Genomic DNA, 19667 nt, shown 5'->3' on the forward strand with positions numbered 1-19667 from the left:
TTAACCTGGTTGTGTGAGTCCTGAGACTCTTGTACCTTCTAGCTGATGGCATAGTGAAAGGAGAGAATGGCCTGGGTGGTGGTGATCTTTGATGTATGCTGCTTTCCTATGACAGCATTTCATGTAGATACGCTCAATGGTTGGGAAGGCTTTACCTTGATGTACTAAGCCAAATCCACTAACCTTTGAAGGATTTTCTGTTCAAAGGCATAGGTGATTCCATGCCAGGCTGTGATGCAGCCAATCAATACACTCTCCACTACACACCTCTAGAAGTTGGTCAAAGTTTTCCATTAATGTAACGTGTGCAGGGTAACAAAGGCAGCATGGCAGCGTCGCGAGAATAACGGAATCCGCTGTTTAACAACAACAAGAAACAATTGCAGGCTTTCAGTCACTACCTGTGATGTTATGTTTTGATTAAAAAGATTACAGTACCCTGTAATTTACTTTATTAAGTTTTATGTAATTTATAAAAACAATCAGCACTGTAAACTTGTTCTGATGTTAGATCTTTATCAGCAACGATCTTGGCAAACTCATCAATGAATTTCTCTGGTGTTTCATGATCAGCAGACGCTTTAAAAATTTAATGCCATGATTTTTCTTAAATTTCTGCAACCAGCCTACTGAATATTCAAAATTCCTTTAACTTTTAGTTTGTCGTGATAGATCTTTGCTTGTTTCATGATCAGCATAGCATTAAGTGGCATATGTTCACCTTGCTGAGGAATGCACTTTTTCAATTCATGATTAAGATTTTCAATTTTCACTTTATGCAGTGCTTTTCTATTTTTCATTAACTTCTGTTCATTACATATGTGAGGTTGCTTCTCAAAAATGTCTGGTGCGGAGAAACCTGTACATCACCTGGAAACCTTCCCAGTGCCTCACGGAATTTTCCATTTATTTTGTCAGTGCTCAAAAAGATTTTGGAGGCTTTCAGATTTTGAATTTTCAGATCCTCCTGTAACACATTGATTTAAGCACACCTATGTACTAGAGAAATTCTAAGCAGTGCAGAGGTAGAATACAATGTTTTGTGGGAACTTAACATGGATTTAATAAGGTGACAGCTTCATTAAAATATTAGGAGATATAAACTATTTCCTTATGACATGAAGGAAGCCATTCAACCCATCAAATCTTTCACAAGTCCTGTATGCGCATCACAGAACTTGGATGCAAGGATGTGAATTCCTTTAACACATTAATTAAAGCACACTAGGGAAATTCTAGGTAGTGCACAGGTTTGAATTCTAGCTGTGTAAACCAACGACTTTCTCTGTTGCAAAAGTAGAAGCCAATAGCGAAATTAGTTATGTTAATGAGCTGCACCTCTGATTTTCGGGGCATTGTTAGGGGTTTGCAGAAAGGCCACATTTGCACTTCCAAAAGTGTAAGTCATAGTAAATAATTTCAATCCATAGTGAGTGAATGAATGAGATGTACTGTTTCATATTACAAATATGAATATAGGAATCTATGCTAGAAATATAAAAGGCCATTCTATCTAAAAAAAATTAAAGCACTATCTCTGAACTCTATGCTAACTAATTCTGACTCAATTCTATTCTAAAGGCTACATTTAGCTGTTTTGTATCAGGTGTGGAATGGTCCAAAGACACAGAAATAGTAACTATTAACTAAATTGAGTAGATTATTAGTTCATTAGCTGAAAAATACAACCTTTTTGTAGGATAACAGCTTTTAATAGTCATTTCCCCAGTTCCTCCGATCTATACAGTACAAGTGACAAATAAACTGCTTTACACATTTCCTTTTGCTTTAAACAATAAGAGAGAAAGCTTAATTTATTTTCATATCTTTCAAAGTTTGAGGGACTCAGCGCTATTTACTAGAATCCTAAGTATTGCTGATAACTGTTGATGCAAGTCTCCAAATAGTTTCCAGATTTTTTAGTTGCATCATTTTAAGTAAAACATAACAGAAAACTTCAGTATTTCTTGTAAAGTTTACTTCCATAGCCTTAACTATGGACTATATTCCTGGCCCTGCAACCCTGCTCCCCCCCACCCCCCCCACCTCTGCTCTATCTGGGATGGGGGAAGAATCTGGAGCACCCTAGGAGGACCTCACAAGGAGAATGTGCAAACTCCTGGTCAAGTTATATATAATTGATGACTTAGATCTGTGGTTTTCTATCCTATCATCTGCATAATTATTGTAAATATTTACAATAATTAAATTATAAACCTTTGAAATCTTTATAAAATTTGGTTTCAAGCATATGATACTTTTCAGATAAGCTCCTTGCCTACTTAATCCCAACATGAATCCTTCCTTAACTTCTTTTAAGAGTTTCTTATGTCATTGTCTAGGCACCAAATGGGCAACATGGTATCTTGGGTCTTCTGTCTTGCTTTACAAAACGTATCATCTGTTTCAATTATTAAATCCCCTTTTAACTGCTCCAGTATGTTTCCCCCAACTTCTTACTACAAGGTGCTGATCATAAGCATCCTGGCAATCCTTGCTTTCAGCTGTATTCATTTCTTAACAAGTAACATTGCCATGACTGTACCTTTTGGATGAGATCAGTTTTTGACAGGAGTGTGAAGAACTATGTGAAAGAAGATACGAGTACTGGTCTTGATATTTTTTTAGCCTACCTTCTTATTTTGTCTGTCTTGGCAGAACTATTTGTATTTTGTGAGGGACAATATTTAATTTGAAAATTATTTTTGTAATAGTCGACTTACTATATTTTTGAAATACTAATTGAAACTTATAAAAGGTTGTAATAAGGTTTACATTTATTTATTCAAATGATGTGGTCTCTGCAGGCTGAGCCAGCATTTAATTGCCCACCCCTTAATGCCCTTCGGGTGATGGTTAGCTGCAATCCTTGAGATGTGGGTATACCCACTTCACTGTTGGGGAGAGAATTCCAGGATTTTGATCCAATAATGGCGAAGGAATGGTAAATGGTAGGATAGCAGAGCTTGATCCGATCTGTTGCTTGTGGGATTTATTAGCTCGTTCAATTGCGTGCTGTTTATGTTGTTTGCCACACAAGTAGTCTATTCTTCTAGCTTAAGCAGGATTGTTCCCTCATTCTGAGGTATGCCTGGTGCTGCTGGCATTCCCTCCTGCACTCTTCACTCTTCAGATGATGTCTTGGTTTGTTGGTGATAATAGAACAGGAGCTAAGTTTTGTTATGAGGTTGTAGATTGTGGTTAAGTGCAATTCTGCTACTGCTGATGGGCTGACTGCTAGTGCCTAGTCCTGAGTTGCTTGATCTGTTTGTAGTGTTTCCATTTAACCTGGCGGTAGTGCCAAACTGTATAATGATGCACACTTTTACTGTGAAGATGGGATTTTGTCTTTTTATGGACTTGGCGGTGGTACTCATATCAAGATTGTTATGAACTGATCCATCTCAACAAGTTTTCTTGTGATTCTGTATAACAAGGATATATTGTAGTTTCTTAAATATTTTTCCTAAAGGAACACTCGCAGCCACTTTATTAATGGATTAACAGTAGATTATAAATGGACAAGGATCGGGCAAAGGAAGTACAATGCAGAAAAAGGTGAAATGGTCAATTTTGGCATGAAACATAGAAATTATTGTCGGAATGGCGAGACATTGCAGAGTTCCAAAATGTAGAGGGATCTGGATGTCCTAACACATGATTCGCAAAAGGCTGAATGAAGCTACGTTAAATAATTAGAAAGGCCATAGAGTGCTATGCATGAGAAACTGTTCGGAAGACATTTACTGGGACTATTCCCTGGAATGAATGGATTGCCTTTTAGATAAAGGATATACTGGGTGTGTTTGTATCAGAACACTGAGAAAGGAATTCAGTAAGACCTACAACAATCTGAAGGATCTCAACAGGACAGACCTGGAGAAGATGCCTCAAGTTGTAGAAGTTTATAAAATTGGAGCTCATTGCTTAAAGTAAAGCTGTTGCCCCTTGAAGCAGATGAGGTAACTTTTTCCCCTTGAGTCATGAGTCTTTGAAATTCTTCTTCAAAGAATTTGGAAGCAAACTTCAACTGTTTTTGAGGCAGAATTGAATATTTTTCATAAACAGGGATGTTAGGGGGTGGAGGCTGCTGCAGGAAGATGAGAATTCAGAATTGAGGTTATAATCAGATCAGGCATGATCTTCTGAGATAGCAGAGCAGACCTAAGGAGGTAATAGGCTGCTCCTGCTCCTAATATCTCAAATAATTTGTCTACAATGGTGCAAATGTCACCATGCTATGAATTTATTTTTGACAATCAATAATACGCCAGTTATATTAAAAAAATACATCAGTAACCTGTTTAAAAGACTATTAGACTATTAAACAAAGATTAGGCATGGTAGTAATCCAACTAATTTAAGTGTATGAAGCATCTTGTTTTCAGCGCAGTGCCAGAAATATGCAAAAACAAATAACAACTGGAGCACAATTTTTCAACTAAACCTGGAAAGAAAGGAATTACATTTACAATTTCACACCGATTCATCACATAGAAAAATAATAAGCGTGTCAAAGCAACAAACAAAAACAATTATTTGTGAGGATCTGTATTGGATACTGAAGAAATGTGTGACCACATAGTATTGCATAGTATTTATGTACAACAAAATCAAAACTGGTAGTTACATATAGTCGGGTCATTTAAAAGGAATCTGTTGGTGTCCATGATCTCATTAAAGAATCAAACCAAATCTTACAAGGGAGAAATTTACCATAGAATCAAAGATAAAACTTTTCCTATTTTGTATGGAAGGGGTAGCTCATCAAAATGTACAATACATCCTTTTGTAGTCTTATTTTTGCTCCTCTTCATAACTTATTGTAGTTTCCTTCCTATATCTGTGTAATCAGTAATTTTAGCAGATATATATATTAAAAAATTGTGATATTTTGAGGCTCCATCACTGAACTTTTGTCAGCATTTCTTTCCTCTTTCCAATGAGACACAATCCCCATTTATGCTTGCACTCTGGTGTTTGCCATGCAATCGTGCATCTTCACCAATATTACCCTACACTATGAGCTCTTATTTCCTGCAACATCCTTTGATATAGCACCTTAACAAAATAAAACGTAGCATTTGAAGCTGGATCACAAAAGCCTCCTCCATCAAGTTAATCATTTGGGATGCATTATTCCAGTATTATCATGCTTTAAAGTTCCTCTGAGTAGATATGCAATGCCAGAGGAAAATTATTCTAATTAGAACCAAGGGACTTGCCTGTGCATTATATGTAGGAAATCTTAAATAATTTTGAAACCTCTTTATCGGTTACCCACCCCTGTTCTCTCCTCATTCCCATTCACCTTGTTTTGTTCCAGAAAGAGAATTTATCAATTTTCAAAATCTCCAAATAACCTTGCTCCTGTGTCTGAGCATTATTTCTTGTAGCTTTCATAATCTTTCTGGTAGTATTTGTTGTAAGTGGGAATCAATACAAAAAAGATGTGCATCGTTTGTGATACTGGCTTCTTTGCAATTCAGAGTAATTGCTCATCTAGATATAATGGTGGTTTAATAACTGCACTGTATCCAAAATGTTGATCCACGGATATTGAGTTCAAGACACACAGCTTCAGGAATTTAAATACGGTTGATTAAATAAATCTAAAATAAAATGTCAGGGTCAGAAATCAGAATCAGAATTGAGTTTATTATCACTGGTATGACAAAAATGACGATACATTTATTAAAAAAAAATTCTTATTTAGAGATACAGTGTGGAATAGGCCCTTCGAGCCACTCCCTCTTCCCCCCCCCCAATTTAACCCTAGCGTAATCATGGGTTAATATATAATGACCAATTAACCTACTAACTGGTACGTCTTTGGTGTGGGCGGAAACTGGAGTACCCAGAGAAAACCCTTGCATTCCACATGGAGGACATACAAACTCCTTACAGATGACGTTGGAATTTAATTCTGAATCCTGAGTGATGGATGCTGACTTTTGCAATCCTGTGCATGGGGCCCTCCATACCAGGTGAGGATGCAACCAATTTGAATGCTCTCCATGTACATCTGTTTAAAAAAAATATAATAATTCTAGAATCTTCAGTCATATACCAAATCTCTTCAAACTCCTAATAAAGTATAGCCTCTGGTATGCTTTCTTCATGATTTTATCAACGTGTTGGGCTTAGGATAGACTTTCTGAGATGTTGATACCCAGGAGCCTGAAGCTGCTCACCCTTTCAACTTGACTAGTGTGTGTTCTGCCGACTTCTCCTTCCTGACATCCACAATCTGCTCTGTGGCCTTGCAGTTGTTGAGTGCAAGGCTGTTGTTGTGACGGCACTCAAACAGCCAATCTGTCTTGCTCCTGTGCACCACTTCATCGCCACCTATGATTCTGCCACCAACAGTGGTGTTATCAGCAAATGTATGGACGCCATTTGAGCTTTGCCTAGTGTAGAGCAGTGGTTCCCAAACTTTTTGGGTTTTCGCTCCTTCAACTCCCAGACCACATCCCCAGCACCACTCTCTCCCTTTCTGGCCATTATATGAAAAACTAAAGAGTTCTGATTTACGAATCACGGTGAAAGAAGATAGGAACTGCAAATTCAAAGCAGTGACAGATTATTGCAAAAAAATTCAAATCTATTTAAAACTACAAATAAAATTATTTCTTTAATGACAGTGAAAAAAATTTTATCAACAATTTTGGAGCATACATTAGTAGTCCAATTATTCACTACTTCATTGCTTTTCAAGAGTTAGATGGGCTTGGTGAAGTGATAGCAGCTTCTCAACATCATGCTGAATGTCACTCAGAAGGAGTCTTGGCTCCCCACTTTCAGTAAATTGTAGTCTGTTTTTTTACTTTGAAAAAAGTTGGGCAACTGCACTGAAACAGCGCTGCACTAAATGTGATGTTGGAAAGGCAATAAAGAACAGTTTGACCTTTTTCCACAGTGCAGGATAGCATTCAGAGATTTCTTCAACCAAAAGTCTTGATATGATTTTGTGAACCTCAGCTTCAGCTCCAAGTTATTTTGTAGCAAGATTAGTTTTTCTTATCCTTCCTGTTAATTCCTTATTACAAGTGTTCAGGAATGGATTTATTACCCAATCTGGAATTTGGATTGAGAAAAGATCCTGAAATCTCACTGTCGTGACTTTATATACCTCACCCAGGTGGGACAGTATACTTGCAGATCATCATCTGGTATTCTTTCTTTCTCTTCCAACTCAGAGAGGCTCAGCAAATGGAAAAGGTCGTGATGGCAAATGTGTCACTTAAATAGGGTTAACTTGGACAGAAATGTGGAGATGACTGAGTTGACTTTGATAAGTTGAAGTTTAATTTTGTTAAATTTTGCAAAAGATTCTGACAAATAAATAATGTCACCTCTAATATTCTTGAGTTGATTGGTGAATTCAATCAGAATCAGGTTTATTATCACCGGCATGTGATGTTAAATTTATCTTAGCAGGAGCAGTTCAATGCAATACATAATCTAGCAGAGAGAGAAAAAAGTAATAATAATAATAAATAAAATAAAACATAATAAGTAAATCAATTACGTATATTGAATAGATTTTTTTAAATGTGCAAAAACAGAAATACCGTATATTTTACAAAAAAGTGAGCATCTGAGTTTTCAAAACATTTTATTACAGTTTCAAAAAGGGCATAAAAATGTCTCTGACAGTTTCCTTTTGCGACCATCTGACTTCTGCGTGCAACAGCAAGCGTTCAAACTGTTCATCATCTTCAATACAGCGATCTCAAAATAGTCAAGAATTGAGAGCATGGGACTTGATTCTGTTCACCATTGTGATCACAGCATTTAATGATTTGTGCAGCTGATCACTTAGGTTTTCTTGTGACAAAATGTCTGTGAATTAGTGAATGGTAAACATGTTTGGTACAGTTCCTATCAAGAAAGTAGCAGCATCACAGTGGCATCCTGTCATTGGTGGTGCCCCAGCTGTTGCCAAAGCAAGAATGTTGGTGTGCAGAACGTCCTTCTGTTTGAAAAATTAATGAACAGCCCAAATTATTGGCTCCCTTTCGTACCTGTTTCTAATCTCCTTGAAAATAACAACATTTGAACCATGCTTTCATCTTTTATGAAGAGAACATAATGAGCAAAGATTTGTTGGCTGGCAAAGTTGATTCATCCAGTTGCAGAACAAGCCCTCTTGTCCTAAGTTGCACAGTGTGTCTTCCACATTCTCAGACATTTCATCTATTTATCTTTGAACAGAGTTGTAGCTGAGCCTAATTACTTTAATTATTTGATCTGGTGACTGATGCAAAACTGTACTCAGAATCTTTCCTACTACTGGCAGTCAATTCATCTCCAGTTGTATGGAGCTTTCCAAATTTAGTAAGGAGCATTGAAATGAATGAAGCACGTCATATCACAGCCCCTCGCTCCAAAGCCCTTAACTGTTAAACCTGCTCCACAATCCCCATCCCTCTTTGATTCCTTCAATGACAAAAAAAACTTTTGTATTTGACTACTTCCCTTCCCTACGTTCACTTTCTTACCATGTCTCTCCCTCCTGTCCCTGCACCAATCCATAACTTTAACAACTTCTCTGGTTATGGTAGTACCAACCAATTCCGCTTATGCTGCCATGTGCAACTTTGGCCAATGGATCATCACCATTGTTGCATATCTGGATTTAGTCCAATCTCCAAAGAACAAGATTCCTGCCGCACGCCGGTGTTGATTGAAAACATTGTGTGTGCGTTATTAATCGGTTCAAAGTAATTCATTTCTTAAATTACGCCTGTAAACCCTCAGCTGCACTGTTGCCAGCGAGTGCTTTCATCACTGCCCCCTTAGAACGTCCCACTGCCTCGGGGGAAGAGGTGAGTTTGCCCACTTTGGGAAGCACCGGTATAGAGAGAATAGAGCACTGGGCTTAAGCATGCATCCATGAGCTGTGCCTGTGTTGATTATCAGTGAGGACGACCTACACTGATTGTGGTCTCCTAACGGGGAAGTCAGGGATCAAGTTACAGAGGTGGTACAGAAGCATGTGCTTTGAAGCTTATTGATTAATATGGAGCGGATGATGGTGTTGAATGCTGAGTTGTAATCAAGAAGCAGTAGACCAACGTGTATTGCTGTTCCGGTGTTCCAAAGCCAAGTGGTGAGCCCGTGAGATTGTGTCCACAGTGAGACTGAAGCAAACTGCAATGGGTCCAGGTTCTTGCTCGGGCTGGAGTTAGTTCTAGCCTTGACCAACCTCATCACAGTAGATGTGAGTGCCACCAGGCAATAGTGTTGAGATAGCTCTCCCTGCTTTACTTGGGCACTGGTATTATTGATGCCCTTTTGAAAGCGTATGGGAATGTCCGATTGCCACAGTGAGAGGTTCTAGATATCCTTGAACACTCCAGCCAGTTAGTTAGCACAGGTTTTCAGTACCTCACCAGGCATAACATCAGGCATGATGACTTGTCAGGGTTCAGCGTCTTGAGTGTTCTGACATGGGCCTTCGAGGCAAAGATCATTGGGTGGCTGGATGCTGTGGAGATTCGTACAAGTGTAATTTTATTCTTCCATTCAGAAAATAAAAGTGTTAAGCTGCTCAGAATGAAGCATCACCTCCATTTGTGCTGTTAGGTTTTGCCTTTTGAGAAGTAATGTAGTATGCAAAACCCGCCACTGCTGTTGCGTATGGATTTGCCTTTTCGCTCTCATGACTGCCTTCCATAGGTAGAATCTGGACTTCTTGTAGACTTCCGGATTTCCAGTCTTGAATGTCAAGGGTCTAGCCTTCAGCAGGCTGTAGATGTCTTGGTTCATCTAGTGCTCCTGGTTTGAGCATGTTCGCTATGTTCATGAAAGGCACGTACCCATCCATGCAGATCTTGATGAAGTCAGTGACTTTTGTGACATATTCACTCAGAATACTGTTCTGACCGTTGGTCCGGCCAGTTGGTCTCCATGCTGCACGACCGCTTTGATGACTTTGAATGGAATGTCTTCCATGATGAGGATGTCTCTGAGTTCACGGATGGAGTAACACGCTTCATCCGGAAGTGCATCGACGATGTTGTCCCCAGACGTCGGTCAGGGTCTTCCCAAACCGGAAACCCTGGACCAGCAGTTCCATGCGACACAGAGGTCATGCTGCCAGCAATCAACAGGAGCTCAAGAAAAGCAGCTATGATCTGCACGAAGCTATCATGGCTGCGAAACAACAATACAGGGACAAGATTGAATCAAGATTCACACGAATAGCACACGTGACTTGTGGCGAGGGCTGCATACCATCGCAGACTTCAAAGCCAAATGTTGTGGTGCTACCAACATTGCAGCCTCTCTCCCAGATGAGCTCATTCGCTCTTATGCTCAGTTCGATGTCGCTATCTCTGAGCCTCTGAGGAAAGCCACCGCCACAACCTGCAACCTGGTCATCTCTGAGGCTGAGGTACGCAGATGTTTCCAACCAGTGGACAGTCACAAGGTTGCGGAACCAGATGGCGTCCCAGGGCAAGTACTCAGGATGTGCACAGCACAACTGACAGGTGTGTTTACTGACATTTTTAGTCCCTCCCTCTCCCAGTGTAGAGTGTCCTCCTGCTTCAAAACATCCACCATTGTTCCTGTACCTAAAAAGACCAAGGTAATATGTCTTGATGACTATCGTCCTGTCACACTCACCTCAGTAATAAGCAACTGCTTTGAGAGGCTGGTCAAGGACTACATCTGCAGCATGCTATCACCCAAGCTGGACCCCCTACAATTCACCTACCACACACGTTGAGAAGAAGGATGCTTATGTGAGAATGCTGTTCTTGGACTACAGTTCAGCATTCAACACCATAATTCAATCCAGGCTTGACAGGAAGTTCAGAGACCTCAGCCTTGACCCTGCCATGTTCAGCTGGATCCTGGACTTCCTGTCAGATTGTCAGCAGGTGGTAAAAGTAGGCTCCCTCACCTCTGCCCCTCTGACTCAACACAGGAGCTCCTTAGGGCTGTGTACTAAGTCCCCTCCTTTACTCCCTGTGTACTCATGACTGTGTCGCCACCCACAGCTCTAATGCCAATTACACTACATTGATTGGCCTAATCTCAAGCAATAACTAAGTGGCCTGCAGGGAAGAAGACACCTCTCTGACACAGTGGTGTCAAAGAAAACAACTTCTCCCTCAATGTCACAGAAACAAAGCAGCTGGTTGTGGACTACAGGAGGAATGGAGATGGACTAACCCCTATAGACGCCAATGAATCTGGGGTTGAGAGGGTGAACAGCTTTAAGTTCCTCGGCATCCACATCACCGAGGACCTCACGTGGTCTGCACAGACCAGCTGTATGGTGATAAAGGCACAACAGCACCTCTTTCACCTCAGATGGTTGAGGAAGTTTGGTATGGGCCCCCAAATCCTAAGAACTTTCTACAGGGGCACAACTGAGAGCATCCTGACTGGCTGCATTGCTGCCTGATTTGGGAACTGTACTTCCCTTAATCGCAGGATCTTGCAGAGAGTGGTGCGGACAGCCCAGCACATCTGTAGTTGTGAATCTTCCGTGATTCAGGACGTTTACAGACAGGTGTGAAAAAGGGCCCGAAGGATCACTGGGGACCCGACTCACCCAAACGACAATCTGTTCCAGCTGCTACCATCTGGGAAACAGTACCGCAGTATAAAAGCCAGGACCAATAGGCTCCGGGACAAATTCTTCAACCAGGCCATCAGACTGATTAACAATGCTGATCTGAATGTATTTCTATGTTACATTGACTGTTTTATTATTATAAATTATTTTAAATTATAATGATTGTATATTTAGATGGGGACGTAATGTGAAGATTTTAACTTATGTATGTGAAGGATGTAAAAAAATAAAGTCAATTCAATTCGTATATGCCTCAGTTGTCTGAATGGTGACCATGAACTTCCAGATTGTTGTGATACTGTATTTAATTTGCCTGTGTTTTGCAGGAAAAAATGTGCCATCCCCATTAGATCTGGCCTGTGCCTTTGAACCCCACCAATGTGATTGATGCTTAACTGCCTTTCCAAATATCAAAGCAAACCCTTGGGTTCTCAAGTCAGTTAGGGTTGAACAGTAACTTCTGACCTCGCCAGCAGCCAAATTAAAACCACTTGCCAATTTGTATTTTTTGGGGGGGGGAATTTAAGCATGACTGACTTCTAAAGAGAATAATAATGGGTTATTAGCAGGTTAAAGGTATTGGTACTTTCAACTATCTGTGTTAAGGTTACCCCAATGCCAAAAAAAAGGGCGTTGTGGGTAATTGACTTCTGTTTGTTGATTTATTTCCATATCTTTCAGACCACTGTGATTAAACAGTACATTATGAAAGAATTAAATATTAAGTGCTTTTATTTTTCATGTGTTTTCTTCTGTTAGTCTTATTGAGAATTACTGATAATGTGCTGTAGCTTTGTTTCTATAAGATAGAAGCAGAATAGTATTTCAGGTAGTATGTACTTCCCAGAAATTCCACAAGGTGGCAGAATTTGTCCACTTAAGAGATTTTACTCCGGAATCTTCATTGTTAAATATTTTCTAACATGTATACTTTTAATCGGTTTTGAAGTTTCGCTCTTTTTTCTAGACAAGACAATAATGTAGATTCCACATCTTCCTATAAGGAATACAATGAACAAGAAGCACCTGGATTGACACATGGTATGTTATTTTATTGCTTTTATTTCTAATGAAATTGGTATAGGAATGCTGATTTTTTTTTAAATTTAAAATGTCACGTTGACTTGAGTTGTTTAACCATTTTTATAAAGTTTGTCTTTATTTTCTTAACTTTTGTTTCTATTGAATACATTTCATGCAGAGTATAGTAAGTAATTTTTGAAATTAACAGGGAAAAATCAAATTTTGGCTGAAAGGCAACTAAAATTGAAATTGCCAATTTCTATATACCCCAATATTAAACTGGAGCATATTGGTGCTTCAAAACTGTTGGAATCTCAAATGAACATTAGAGGGTGCCATCTCACAGGCATTTATATAGTCATTTCTCTGCATAAGTTGGGCAATATATTTCATTGCAGTGTTGTTACCAATTTTGAATAGTTTCATTTTAAACTGCAATTTAAAGAACCATGACAAATGAAACAATTTTGCACAGTTCAATGCTATCCAAAATAGTGAAACCTATTTTCCTGTAAGTAGCAGAGGAAAATTTAATCTTGTACTTGGAAATCTAAATGGATTTTGAATAGGAAAAATTGGGGACATTAAATTTTGTTGTCAGTTATATGCTGATAATATTTTAGAACTCTGGATAAATATCATCAATGTTAACCGGCTCTTACTCCTTATTTCTCACTCTTCAGTGGTGCTTCCCGTTTTGGATATGACTTTCACAACTGCATTCTGTGGTGAAATGCATGAAAGGTAGTAGTTTCCACTGTGCACCCCCTCCCCGGCAAAAACCTGTTCCAGTAAGCAGCACACATAGGCAAATAGGAAGATATGGTGTTGAAAGTGCTAACAAGTCAAAACAAATGGTTAGTGATAAACATTAATGCCAATTTAGTTAAGACACAACAATGAAGGGACGAAGAAGAAACTAAATTGAGAACATGTCTGAATAAGGTACAGAAGAAGTCAAAACAAAAGTCAGCTTGCGTAAGAAGGGAAAAGATATGTCACCTGTATTCAGCTGAATGAAAGAGAAATAAAATATCTTCCAGAATGAGAAATAGAATATCAGCTTGAATGAGGCTGAAGGAGGAGAATTTTGTAACAATTTTATATGAGAAAAGGGAAGAGGGTTTACTGTAAAGTGAATATTAAGCTAATCAAGGAATGAGGTAAGGCTCTTGATATTAAGACTGAGAATTAGAAGCCTAAAAGCAGATGAAAATTTGGCAATGTGAATTGGAGTATTGAAGGCTTGATGTAGGGGAGTGATTTATAGTAACTAAAATGATTTCATTGACCTGTTTTCCTTACTTTAAAATAAAACTTGTATTCACACATAAGTCAATAGTATGATTTTGTGAGGATGTGTAAGTCAGTGTTTGAGGCCATCATTGCTATTAGTACATCGCTTGACATCCAGGCTCTGCAAGGTTTATAATCAATACAGCCTAACTGCTGAGTATTCTTGCATCAAGTTATGAAACCCTGTTTTATTAATTGTTTATAAGGTCTTTCATTTTGTTAGCTTTTGGTGGTTCCCAAATATAAAATGGTCTTCTTGTTTGTATTTGTATCCTGACCATTTCACTTCAGGTGAAAGTGAAGTAGAATTAAGTTCCTGTTTCATTTCTCTGTTGTTGTAATATTTGTGTAAAGAGTTTTTATTTGCAGTGTAATCATTTCTCTATGTGAAGAATTATCCCATTATGTGCTATTAAGTAGCATGATTAAATGCTAATGCACATTTTTGTTAATACATATTTCAAGAAATTGAAGTCTTTGTGCATCATATTTTAACTTTATATTATTCAACAGATCTATAAGATATATAATTCAAGTTTTTTTCCCTGTGCATTTTGTTTCCTTGCACAATTAACAGAAAGGCCTAGGGAATGGCATTATTTCTAGCTGCAGTTAGTAGAATGTCTTAAACCAACATGACAGCGGATGCCCTTGCACTTAATGTATTTCGTTTGTTGTGCTATGTCGTATGATGTGGGTGATCATGGTCTTTCCATAGCCATCATTATTATTGGCAAACTTTTCTACAGAAGAGGTTTGCCATTGCCTGTGTCTGGGCAGTGTCTATGCAAGACAGGTGACCCCAGCCATTACGTTATCAATACTCTTCAGAGATTGTCTGCCTGGTGTCAGTGGTCACGTAACCAGGATTTATGATATGTACCTGCTGCTCATATGACCACAACCTGATCCCATGGCCTCACGTGATTCTGATCAGGGAGCTAAGCAGGTGCTACACTTTGCCCAAGACTGACTTGCAGACTAGCAGAGGGAAGGGATACCATACACCTTCTTTGGTAGAGGCGCATCTCCATACCGACACCCAACTTAACGTATTACAGCAAGTTAAACGTTTTTCTTCTTTCATCTTTAACTTTCAGCTTTTCTCACATGCTGGCATTTGAAACATGAATATGTTAGTTAAAATGAATGCAGTAACAGCTGCCCTCTGACTGTGAAACTTTACGCATTTTCAACAGCAAATATTTGAAATTGGACATTCTTAAATTCATGAAATTGCGATACATGTTAATTATGTAGAGATTATTTTAAAAGAATCCAAAGTATTGAAAAGTTTCAATGTTTCAAGTCTTGGTATTGCATTGTACCAGTTTTAACAATTTGGAATGCATGAAGTTAAACTTAGAGTGAAAGCTTTGCTTTGTCATGCCACTTTGCCTCGCTTTCAATTTATTAGAAATTAAATTAGTTTGGGAAAGTAAATACTTTTTCATAATAGGGTTCTTTTATTGCACAGGGAGAGGCGGGGACTTTTTAAAAATGATATCCAGAGCAGTAGCAGCCTTAAGTATTGAACAGGAAAAAAAAGTACCTTTCAGAATGAATTAACTGTAACAATATAAAGCTCATTCTTGAACAGTACTTGTTTAAATTGTTCTCTACCCAAAACCAGGATATCCTAGATTATTTAAAGATATTACAAATCATGAAATTAGTAAAAGTCCATTTACCATATGGTTTTGTACATTTGGCTCATGTTTATCTCCCATGATAAAACTAAATTAAAATCTGCCAGAAAAGTTTAAATTTCCTTGAATGTCACTAAAAGATACTTCAAAGTCATAAGTTAATACAGTGGATTCTCGTTAATTGGTTTATTGGTTAATCGGGGCAAACCACTTATTTCAGACAACTCTTAGAGAACAAAAACTAATGGAGAAAATAGCCAGGATTCCCTTTGTTTATTTGGGACACTGTTCTGCTTTATTGGGATAGGAGACCATTGCCGAACAGTTTCTAACTGGCATCAATTATGTGTGCTTGTGCGGCTATTAAGACACTACACTGTGCTTAGAGCAAATAGTTTTTAAATAGCGCCAGCTGCGTGTGCTTGTGTTCAAAAGGCAGGATTTTTTTCACTGATAGTTGATGTGAACAGCAAGACAATTCAGAACTGTTTTGCTCACTGTGGTTTCAAACTTTCAGTCTTGGAAATGGCAGAAAAAGCTGGGAGTGAAAATGAAGTGATTTCACTACTTCAGCAGATTAGGAACTATGAAGAATTTGATGGTATAGACAATCATCTTGAATGTTACCTTTGGTCCCCACCAGACACTCAGCTCTTACCTGTGGCTCCAAGTAGCGGTTTGCATGCAACAGCTGCCACACCCTAGTACACCACTTTGACATCCAGGCTAAACCAGGTGGGGGTGGTTGACGATTCTAATACTCCTGTGAGAGAGGAACATGCTTGTCCTGGCGTGTAAAGTCAGCTCTGACCGACTGGGCAGATGAGATCAACGGCCAGAAGGGTGGTTCTGCAGCGCTTCATGGAGAGCGAAGAGCATGAGGAGTCACAGAAGAAGTCAAGATCATCAGCTGGGATCAGACCCCAGTTGTGACAGCTACTTGTACCACTGGACCTGGACTGCCGAGTCAAAAGATTGGAACTGTCCCAGTGTGACAGATTTCCCACTTTTAGAGCTCTCCTGCAAGGTGAGAGATACAACAGACAACCACCAGTAGCACTAATAGTGTTCTAATTTGTTCTGTATTTCATGTAAATACATAATTAGTGACTACTCCCACTTTTTCCAAATACTAGGTGTAACCATGGGCATCTGTATGTGCCCCAGCTCTGCCTGCCTTTTTGTTGGGCATGTGAAACAGTCTGTGTTCCATGGCTTCACTGGTAATGCTCCTCCCACTCTTTCTGAGAGACATTGACAATCTCATTGGTGCTCCTTCATACACCCATGCTGAGCTCGATAATTTCATCAATTTTGTCTCCAATTTCCACCCTGCCCTTAAATTCACTTAGTCCATTTCTGACACCTGTCGTTCCTTCCTTGATCTGTCTGCATCCATCACTGGGGACAAACGGTCTACTGATGATAATTTTATAAACCTACTGACTCCCACAGCTATCTTGACTGTACCTCTTCCCGCCCTGTCTCCTGTAAAAATGTTGTTTCCTATTCATCATTTCCTCCACCTCTGTCCCATCTGCTCCCAGGATGAGTCTTTCCTTACCAGAACATCAGAGATGTCTTCCAAGGAGCAAAGGTTCCCTTCCTCCACCATTGCTGCTGCCCTCACCTGCATCTCTTCCATTTCCTGGACATTTGCCCTCACCTCATCTTCCTGACTTTAACAGGGATAGAGTTCCTCTTGTCCTCACCTACCACCCCATGAGCATCTGCATCAGACACATCATTCTGTGCAACTTCTGCCGTCTTCAGTGGGATCCTACTACCAAACACATCTTTACCTCCTTTCCCCAACTTTCTGCAGGGAATGCTCCCTCTGTGATTTCCTTGTCCATTTGTCCCTCCCTACTAATCTCCCTCCTGACACTTATTCCTGCAAGTGGAAGAATTGCTGCAACTACCCATTTACTTCCTCTCTCACCTCCATTTAGAGCTCCAAACTGTCCTTCCAGGTGAGGCAACACTTCACCTACGAATCCGTTGGGATCGTCTACTTATCTGATGTTCCCAATGCAGCCTTCTCAGCATTGGTGAGATCTGACGTAGATTGGTGGACCATTTGGTTGAATACCTTTGCTCCATTTGCAAAAACCACTTTTCTCAGTGACCAACTATTTTAATTCTAATCCCCATTTCCATTCTGTCTTGTCGGTCCGTGGCCTCCTCTACTGTCACGACGAGGCCATTCTCAGTTTGGAGGAGCAGAAATCATATTCCATTTGGGTAACATCCAACCTTATGGCATGAACATATATTTCTCCAACTTCCAGTAATTTTTCCTCCTCCCCTTTCTATTTTCTTCCATTCCCCCACTCTGGCTTCGCTCTTAGCTTTTCTCTTCTTACCTGTCTTATCACCTCCCCTGGGTCCTTCTTTTCACTTTTCCCATTGCCCAGTCTCCTCTCCTATCAGGGTTCCTTCTCCAGCTCTTTATCTTTCCCACCAGTCACCTCCCTGCTTATTTCACTCCTCTCCCCCCGCCGCACCCGCCTTGCTTCATCTATCGCTTCCTGGCTTGCACTCCTTCCCCTCTCCCCATCATCTTATTCTGACTACTTCCCCTTTCTTTGCAGTCTTGATAAAGGCCCAAAATGTTGACTGTTTATTCATTTCCATAGGTACTCCCAGAACTGCTGAGCTCCCCCCAGCATTTTGTAAATGTTACTCTAGATTTCAAGCATCTGCAAATTATTATTCTATCTGTTTCTATATTTCTAAAGCGCTAAGATACCTTTACTGTCTTTCGGTTTAGTATAAACAAATAAATTATGGAACTGTTTATATGCCCCTAATGCTAGATTTGTGTGTATGTGTTTATCATCTTCAAGATTAGCATTTCTGAAGAGTGACAATGAATTTGGTGTTACAGAGAGACATGATTAGATCCATTTGGTCTTTGTTTTTTTTATATATCCTCAAGTAACATGCTCATCTATTTGGGTCTTTGCATGGCTAGGGCATGACTTTTGCCTCTTTGTACACCTGTCCTCTGAATATAAAGAGCAGACCTTTTGAATGTGTTTTGTACCTGACTATGACTTAAGACATTGGAGCAGAGATTGGCCATTTAGCCCATAAGGTCTGCTCTGCTATTCTGTCATGGCTGAGGTATTATCGCCCTCCTCCCCATTTTCCTGTGTTCCGGTAACCTTTGACTCCCTTTACTAATCAAGAACCTATCAACCTCCGCTTTAAATACACTTGGTCTCCACAGCCATATGTGGCAGTGAATGCTACATATTCACCACCCTCTGGTTAAAGAAATTCCTCCTCATCTCTGTTCCAAGGGACAGCCTTGTATTCTGTGGTTTCACCCTCTGGTCTGAGACTCCACCACTATAGTAAGCATTCTGTCCAAATCCACGGATTCTCAGCTGTTCAATGTTTGATAGGTTTCAATGAGATTCCCCCCTCCCCCATTCTTCTAAACTCCGGTGAGAACAGGCCCAGAACTGTCAAATGCTCCCTGTATGTAAACCCTGACATTCTTGGAATCATTCTCCTGAACTTCCTCTGGACCCTCTCCAATGCTAGCACATCCTTTCTTGTATAAGGGGCCCAAAACTACTCTCAAGACTCCAAGTGTGATCTGACCAATACCTTGTAAAGCTTCAGTATTACATCCTTGCTTTTGTATTCTAGGCCTCTCAAAATGAATATGTTCACATTGTATTTGGCTTCCTCACCACTGACTCACCCTGCACGTTAACCTTTACAGAATCCTGTACGAAGACTCCGAGTCCCTTTGTACTGTTATTTTATGAATTTCCTACCTGTTCAGTAAAATAGTCAATGCCTTTATTCATTCTACCAAAGTGCATGACCATACACTTCCCAACACTATATTCCATCTACCACTGCTTTGCCCATTCTTATCTCTCTGCCCTTTTGTATGCTCACCGTTTCCTCAACACTATTTCCCCCACATCTATCTTTGTATCGTCCACAAACTTAGTCACAAAGCCACCAATTCTGTCATTAAAATCATTGACATATAACATGAAAAGAAGCAGTCCCAACACCGATCCCTGTGTAACATCACTATTCACTGGCAGCCAACCAGAAAAGGCCCCGTTTATTCC

General features: G+C 39.6%; 1 protein-coding gene across 1 annotated transcript in view; it reads left to right on the forward strand.

Moving 5' to 3' along the window:
- LOC134357427 (caspase activity and apoptosis inhibitor 1) overlaps nucleotides 1–19667 on the forward strand; it is a 34863-nt gene that overhangs the window by 11875 nt on the left and 3321 nt on the right. The window contains exon 5 of the mRNA XM_063069000.1: nucleotides 12564–12637. Within this exon, the coding sequence (XP_062925070.1) occupies nucleotides 12564–12637 (74 nt within the window). The remainder of the gene's footprint in view (nucleotides 1–12563; nucleotides 12638–19667) is intronic.

This window comes from Mobula hypostoma, chromosome 16 (assembly GCF_963921235.1).
Source record: "Mobula hypostoma chromosome 16, sMobHyp1.1, whole genome shotgun sequence".
Classification (NCBI taxonomy): Eukaryota; Metazoa; Chordata; class Chondrichthyes; order Myliobatiformes; family Myliobatidae; genus Mobula; species Mobula hypostoma.